Genomic DNA, 9,405 nt, shown 5'->3' with positions numbered 1-9,405 from the left:
TCGCAACCTAGAAGACATTTACATATAACAACATGACAGCCAGGCCACATCACCATGAGTCGCTAAAGGAAAGAGTCGAACCGTAACGTTGCAGAAACTATTATTCGTCTACATTAAACCAACGGAGAATTTCACAGAGAGAGAATTAGATACTAATGCAGTTCTACATCTTTTCTATATTACTTCTTTGTGGCTAGTATCATATTTTAGAGTTAACATTTTACTACAGCTTAGCATCTGCTACGGAAACATTTAATTTTAGACCAGGTTAAAGTGGATTGAGTATAACATGTGACAAGGAGGCTGGGCAACGCCGCCATGTCGCCTACTCCAGAGGGATATGGTAACAGTTTTAATAGCTAGACAAATGTAACATGGAAACCGCACTGTACCACCGGGCGTGCCACATCGAGGAGCCAATAGCACAATGTAGCCGACATTTCCAAGTAACATGGCAGTCGGGGTCATTTGTTTCTTGTAAGTATCGCAGCATTAGATACGCAACTAAAGGCTGTATAAACCTGAAATGAACAGTAACTACCGGACCCTCCAAGTGATTGATCTACGCCCTACAGGAGCCACTTTCATTGAGTTACTTACTAACCTACTGGGGGACCAATTTGAATGAACCTTTTCCAGCCCTCCTAGAATCTCCGAGACAGTTGTAGGTGCCTCCCTAGGACCTCCTACATAATTCCCTGAGATGTAAGTCAAGGAAAATGAGAGAGAAAAAAAAGAATGAAAGATTAAGTTGAGAAGGTTATAAATACCTTAGAATTTTGTATGGGTAAGAAGTCAGATTTAAAACTGGATTCTCATATTTTTTTTTTTTTTTTTTTTGGGGGGGGGGCCAACAATCCCAAGTGGCCGGCAACAAGCAGCTTGGTTGTTCTGGTTTGAAGTTCATAACAGAAAAAAAAAATACAAGAAGGAGCATTCACAGAGTATAACAACATATATGATCACCAACTTGTCTTAGGACAGAATATCTGACTCTTCCCTGTAGCCTTGATATTTGACGTTATTCTCAAAATCTAATTAATGTACTTATTCTTAACTCTTAACTCTTTCACCAATTATGGTTTAAATCTGATTAAATCTGTTTTAGTTGGCTTTGTCCAATGACTATGACCTTTGACTTTTCCCTGTGACCTAGACCATTGACTGTTCTGATAACTGAATCTCTTTAACCCTGTTTTTAACTTGAACCATTCCACAAAGCTTAGTCTACATCACACAAAAGCTGTTTAAGTTGACCTTGGCATGTGACCTTAACCTTTGATCTAGGGTTTAAAAAAATAATAAGTCTACCTTTTGGGTGATCCTCAAGTCATCCACCAAATTGGATACAAATTATATCAAAACTTTTTAAGATATTTTGTTCCCACACAGGAAAACTGGTCGAAATTTGACCTTGTCTTGTGAGTTGGACCTTGGACTGATTGTTCTCAAAACTAAATCCTTTCGTAACTGCCGAATACTGAACCCATCCACCAAGTCTGATTCAAACCAAATGAAAAATGCTTGTTGACCTTGCCCTATAACCTTGGACTTTGACGTATTATTTAAAAATAGTCATTTCTTAGCTGACCTTCAAACTTTCCACTAAGTTTGCTTAAATTCGAGAAAAATAATGTTATTTTATTTAATAAAAAGGCACACACAGGTCGAACATTCACTTTGCATTGTGCCCATTACCTCTGACTGACTGTCTTCAAAATCAAATTACATCGTTCTTGCATTACCGCTAATCTTCACCTGAAGTTAAAAAACTGCTTAAGTTCATTTTGCTACGTCAACGTTGGACCTAGCCTTGCGACCTTGACCACTGACTCTATGTTCTTAAAAATAATAAGTTTACTCTTTGACTACCTCTCCACCCTTCCACGAAGTCTGGTTTTAATCAGTTAAACACTTTTTTTTCCTACTAATTTTCTTCACACACACACACACACACACACACACACACACACACACACACACACACACACACACACACACAGTCACGTGCGCAATGAATAAATTACAACTCAAGTTCTCGCTTCGCTAGTCGCGGATATAATAACTTGGAAGCATAAAAATGCTTATGGACTGTACAGCTGCGGCCACATGAAAGCTGAAGGCTGCAAACTAAGCTATGTGGAGGATGTAACTACAGTATCCCATGGAAGGTAGACGGTGAAACTACAGTAGACCATGAGGGACGGAACAACACTGAACTATGAGGAGTTGAAACACAGTAGACCATAGAGGAAGGAAGGCAGAACTACAGCAGACCACTGAAGGTGAAGGGTGGAGCTACTGTAGACACTGAGGGTGGAGGGTGGAGGATGAATATACAGTTGACTATGGAGAAAGGAGATAGAACTACAGTAGATCTTAGAGAGACCACGGTGGGTGAAACAATAGTAGAATATGGAGGGTAGTTAAAGTGGCTACAGTGGACCATAGAAAGTGAAACTGCAGTAGACCATGAAGGGTGGAAATACAGTAGATCATGGGAGGTGAAACTAAGCCACCAAGGAAGGTGGATGGCGGAACTACAATAGACTATGGAGGGTGGAGGGTGGAACTATAGTAAACCGTGGAGGGTGAAAGTACAGTCACTCATAAAAGAAAAGACCCCCCCTGCTTTAGAGGCAATATAACTCGGGGTATTCAGTGTTGGTAACAGTGTATTTGACGTCAGCCATATGGGGGGATGAGGAGGGGTGTTTGAGAGGAGGGCGGAGTTTATCTGCACGAAACGCTGCTTCAATCCACATTTCTAGTCAAACATACATTATATCTGATTTGTTATGTTGTCCTTCACACAAAATTAACTTTATGCTACAAGATCAAAGAACTTTCAGGTGATAACACAATCCCATACCCGAAACATTTATGCATTAATGCCGCACACCTTCATAAATCCCACCCTCTCATTCTCACCCTCACCCACTCTCACCTTACTCTCACCTTCACTCTCTCTCACACTCTCACACTTTCAGCCTCACTCGCACTCTCACCCTAACTGTCACTGTCACTACCACTATCAACGTCACTCTCTCTCTCTCTCTCTCTCTCTCTCTCTCTCTCTCTCTCTCTCTCTCTCTCTCTCTGGTCCGTTTAGCCGACGAAGCACAGTACTGCCATCACACACATGATCACACATTATAGATTACACTGAGTATTATGTGGTTATACATTATAATGGTATATCTATAACCAAGGTAGCCTGCCATTATAAATAAAATCTTGAATCTGATAACCCAGAATCCAACAACCTAGAATCTGATAACAGACATGGTTGCCACGAACCACTCCGTGCCTTCTAATCCTCCCTTCCCAATATCTGGTTTCAAACAATGTCTGGGATAGATTAAAGTGATACCTTATCAACTTATTAAGAACCAGGTTTATCTTTATATGATTGACAGTTTTACTGCACATCTGCGGTGGCCACACACCTCATTAATGTGTGATCATGTGTGTGATGGCAGTACTGTGCTTCGTCGGCTAAACGGACCAGAGAGAGAGAGAGAGAGTGACGTTGATAGTGGTAGTGACAGTGACAGTTAGGGTGAGAGTGCGAAAGAGGCTGAAAGTGTGAGAGTGTGAGAGAGAGTGAAGGTGAGAGTAAGGTGAGAGTGGGTGAGGGTGAGAATGAGAGGGTGGGATTTATGAAGGTGTGCGGCATTAATGCATAAATGTTTCGGGTATGGGATTGTGTTATCACCTGAAAGTTCTTTGTTCTTGTAGCATAAAGTTAATTTTGTGTGAAGGACAACATAACAAATCAGATATAATGTATGTTTGACTAGAAATGTGGATTGAAGCAGTGTTTCGTGCAGATAAACTCCGCCCTCCTCTCAAACACCCCTCCTCATCCCCCCATATGGCTGACGTCAAATACACTGTTACCAACACCGAATACCCCGAGTTATATTGCCTCTAACGCAGGGGGGGTCTTTTCTTTTATGAGTGACTGTACATTTGACCGAGGAGGATGGAGAGTGGAACTACAGTAGACCATGCAAGGTGGATGGTAGAACTGCATTACAATATGGAGGGTGAACTGCAGTAGACCAAGGGAACTGTAAATACAGTAGGCCATGGAGGATGTTAGGTGGAACTACTGTAGACCATGGAGTGGAACTATCAGAACTACTGTGGACCACGGGGTGGAACTATTGGAACTATTGTGGGCCATGGGGTGGAACTGCTGTAGACCATGGAAAGTGGATAGTGGACCTGAAAGAGACCATGGAAGGTGGATAGTGGAAGGAAGGTGGACAGTGGAACTACAAAAGACCATGGAAGGTGGAAAGAGGAACTACAGTAGACTACTGAGAGTGAAGGATGGAACCTTAGTAGACCATGAGGGTGGAACATGAGTAGATCATGGGGGATGAAACTACAACAGATCATGAAGGTGTGGGAGGTGTATTTGAAACAAGAGGCAATAGATAGTGGAATCAGATCATGGGGTGGAGGGTGTTGCAATACTGAGAGTGAAACTAGAGTATGTCGTAGGTGGAACTACAGTAGACCATAAGTTAGAGGTCGGAAGAACGTGTGTGTGTGTGTGTGGGGGGGGGGTAGAACAAAGATATTGTGAGAGTGGTGATGGACCAAAAATGGTACTAACCTGACGGGGCCTGGGTTAGCGGTGGCCATGGCGGTAACGGTGAGGTCGTCCCCTTCCTCCACGTCAATCTGCGACTTTGGCACCCACGCCCACACTGGCCCGTCTGAAACACACGTAAGATTTTTCCAATGCATGCAATTTTCTAGTGAATGCAACACCTCGCTAACACATGCAACACCTTTCTAATGCCGCAACTGCTCTAGAATACACGCATCACCTAATCCATGCACTCAAACCCTCACCACTGCATGCAGCATTTCAATGTACGTAAAACGTCACCAACACACGCAACACCTCAACAACACATGCAACACCTCACTTGCACATATAGTACTTAACTAGACACAAAATGTTCTCCCAATGCACGCAACAACTTTTTAATGCCCATAACACCTCACTAACACACGCAACCCATCACCAACGCACGTAACACCTCATCAATGCATGCAGCAACCCACCAACACATACAACACCACGCCAACACACACAATACCTCGCCAACACAAAGCAATATCTTACAAACATACGCAACACCTCAACAACACACACAACACTTCGCCAAAATACGCACCCCCCAAGTCATTAGCCCTGACAATACCTCGCGAACATAAGCAACACTTCAGATACACACACAACACATCACCAACACATGTAACAGCTCACCAGCCATGCCTCAGTAATACAAGAAACAACTAACAACACATCAGCACCTCACATACACACCCACAACTTTGCCTACACATGCAACACCCCGTCTACACACGCAACATCTCATTGACCTTCAAAATATCTCACTACCACATGCAACACCTCATCAACATACGTAACACCTCAACAACACACCCAATTTCTCGCCAACGCACGCTGCACCTTGCATTCACGCCCAAAACCTCCCCGAGGCACTCAGCCCCTGTCTACACAAGCTGTACCTCACAAACCTACAAAACATCTTACTTTCACACGCAACACGACCAACACACGTAATACCTCGCATACACACTCAAAACTCGCCAACGCACTCATCACTTCGCCTACATACCCTTGCCTTCATGCACAGCATCTTGTCTACATTCTCAACATACCACCTGCACAAGTAACAGCTCCCATACTCTCACAACACCTCGCATACACGCGCAATACTCCACAAGCACAAGCAACACCCTTAAAATGTACTCTGCACCTTGCCAACACACGCAACACCTCATTAATACACGCCATACCACGCAACATCTCCCTTACACACACATTACCTCAGCTCGACTACACAATGTTGCACTACAAGCAACACCTTATACTCGTAAACCCACACAATACTATACTACACGCAATTTCTCGCCAACAAACGCAACATGACTAACACACAACATCACTAACACACGCAACATCTCACTAACACACGCAACAACTCACCACATAAGTTGTGACACTACGAGTATTTGTTGTGCGTAAGACTAAACACGGTTTAATATATGCTCTGAGTCAAAAACACAAGAAGAAATAAACTATTCAGGAACACACGGAATTCTCTACATGCCGGATTTCCCTCAAGGCTCGTTTACACGACCAGTTACCACGTGTTGTGCTCGACCTCTGTTCAGTCGAGTGTGCGTTTACATGGAACTTCGATGCAGCTATCAGATTGTCTCTCTTTATGTAACTACTACGTATGTGTATATATTCTTCCTGAAATGTAACATGTGTACATAGGTTATTTTAAACATAACTGTACCTTTTCCTACAATTTTCTTTTCTATTTCTGTATTCGTCGCTTCTGACCTGCCATATCATGGCCAGTCCCCGTACAGTCAATTAAGTTGCAAAGTTAATGTCTATATATACACACACAATGACTTGTACACTCAGATAGTTATCCTGACTCCTGAGGTCACTACTGGGAAGCGTAGATGACAGCACAACGTCCACTGTTGCATTTAACCATCACGTCTGAGCGGTACGGCAGACATATTACTGTATATTGCCACTTAGTTATTGGGGTGCCACAAGTGGTTGCCTGAATAATGTTTATCGTTCAGTACTGCCGTCTACACGATCACTGCCCAAGAATGGCATAGTTACCTTACTTGGAAAACACGCTCCGAGACTAGTCATGTAAACAAGCCCCAAAGTACGTGATAACTCACTTGGCAAATATCTCGACAGCACATGAATAATTCATCAATAACACTTGCGGCGTCTCACAACACAAAAAGCCCCTCACCGACCCGCGCAACACTCAACACTCCATAAATAACACAACACCTCACTACCATATCTCACCATTACAAACATCACTTTACCAAGTCACGTAGCTCCTCACCAACAAAAGCACCACCTCACCGACAAAGCCACCGCACTACAAAATGAAACATTTTACCAGTCTACTTCATCTAAACATGGAACGCATCGCCAATACACGCAACACCTCAGTAAAACCAAGAACACCTACCTCCCCCCCCAAAAAAAAAATCCCAAACACAGGCACCAACTTGCGACACCCAAAGTACTTGTCCAACACTCCCGGGCCAAACCGTAACACTCCTTCAACAAAAGCAGCACGTCAGCAATGAAGGTAATTAAAAGAGGCTGCTCGTCAGCAAGTCATACCCATTACTATTTTTAACTCAGCCCACACCCCACTGACCGGGCTAATGTATGGTCTAGCCTGCACTATAGGTGCAGAAATTTTTAAACGAACGAATGAACAAGACACACACACACACACACACACACACACACACACACACACACACACACACACACACACACACACACACACACACACACACACACACACACACACACACACACACACACACACACACACACACACACACACACACACACACACACACACACACACACACACACACACACACACACACACACACACACACACACACACACACACACACACACACACACACACACACACACACACACACACACACACACACACACACACACACACACACACACACACACACACACACACACACACACACACACACACACACACACACACACACACACACACACACACACACACACACACACACACACACACACACACACACACACACACACACACACACACACACACACACACACACACACACACACACACACACACACACACACACACACACACACACACACACACACACACACACACACACACACACACACACACACACACACACACACACACACACACACACACACACACACACACACACACACACACACACACACACACACAGATTCGAAATTGTAGAGCACATAGCCTTTGTAATGAGTCACGTGCATTTCAAATGCATAACATGAAAAGATTAATCATGAAAATGCAGATAACTTTACTGTACACCAAGCGTACAACACAGCGAAGAGGATTTTTGTACTAGGGTTTACAGGATACAGGACTAGGAGAATGATGGTGTAACTAATTCAAATGTTTTGAAGATCTGCGACGATTTTCATGTAACCAAGAAGCTGTTCTTAACATTATGTCAAACAAATGACATGTTTCAGGATACAACCACATGATTTACGTCAACTAAGGAAAATCCATAGCATCCAGGGATTAATATTCTCTCATAGAACATTACTGGGGTTTAGAGTACCCAGTGAATGGTAGAAAAACAGATGTTGCAATTAAGATTCTTAATTCAAACACAATGCAGGTCTTCATTCCATCTTTATAAGCCATAGTATTACTGCAATAAATCGAAGTTACACCACAATAATCAGAATAATGAACAATTAAGTGACCAATCAGACAATCACTTCGTAAACCACAACTACACAACAATAATCTAAAGGCGAACAGAAGAAGAGATTTTTATCTTTGCCAGGACAGGAGTTATAATGAGGCACGACAGTTTCAAGTGCTTGACAGGAGTTGAATCAGGCAAGGCAGGGTAAACCAAGAGAGGATAGGACATAACACAGCAGGACACGGCAGGACAGGAGAATATTGAGCAGTAAGTAGGAAGACAAGAAATGGCAGTATAAGACAAGGTTGAGTTAGCACAATGGAGGCTAAGACAATGTAGGGAAGAGCAGGACAGGGCAAACAAGACAAAGCAGGACAACATTAAATGGTAAAGTTGAACAAGAAAGAGCAAGGAAAGGCAGGATAGGATCAAACAAGGATGCGCCCAGCAAGTTAAGGAAAGCAAAGTAAGAGAGGAAATGATGACACAGGTGAATGTAAGGCAGAAAGGGTATAAACGGCAGGAGAGGACGGGCGAGGAAAATTGGTCATTACCAGTAAGGACCTCTCGCGCCTGTGAACACAAGGGAAATGACAGGTGCAACACGATCATGAGCGGCAAAGGGAGCTGATAATAACACACACACACACACACACACACACACACACACACACACACACACTCTATGTGCTAACATGTTCCTGAACAGTCATGGGGAATCGCACACAAACGCGTATAAATATGGCCAACACATCAAACACCAGACCAGGGGCAAAACAAAGACCTAAATCTAAGGAAATCAATGCCCAGTGAACCAAGTAACCATCTCGCATTCAAGAATCGGATGTTCGAGGATTCCTCTGAGATGACCCAGCCTATACTGGACCCTCTCCAGCAAATATTAGTCCATTTTCCAGCCTGTTCTCAGACAGCATGATGAGGTATAGCTGGTTTCAGGATATTGGTGAGGTTCAGGTCTACAGTGGCCTATCATGATATGACCATGAACTCGGAATCATCGAAAGATAATATGGAGTAGAACAAAGCCAGACTGGGATAGAA

The 9,405-nt window shown here is 43.3% G+C and overlaps 1 protein-coding gene across 1 annotated transcript in view; it reads right to left on the bottom strand.

Moving 5' to 3' along the window:
- Positions 1-9,405, bottom strand: part of LOC145413610 (nephrin-like) — a 202,012-nt gene that overhangs the window by 21,582 nt on the left and 171,025 nt on the right. The window contains exon 13 of the mRNA XM_080283265.1: positions 4,631-4,733. Within this exon, the coding sequence (XP_080139391.1) occupies positions 4,631-4,733 (103 nt within the window). The remainder of the gene's footprint in view (positions 1-4,630; positions 4,734-9,405) is intronic.

Source organism: Coenobita brevimanus, chromosome 97, assembly GCF_032717465.1.
Source record: "Coenobita brevimanus isolate Jiangsu-jjx chromosome 97, ASM3271746v2, whole genome shotgun sequence".
Taxonomy (NCBI): Eukaryota; Metazoa; Arthropoda; class Malacostraca; order Decapoda; family Coenobitidae; genus Coenobita; species Coenobita brevimanus.
This window is presented reverse-complemented; position numbering and strand designations above follow the sequence as displayed.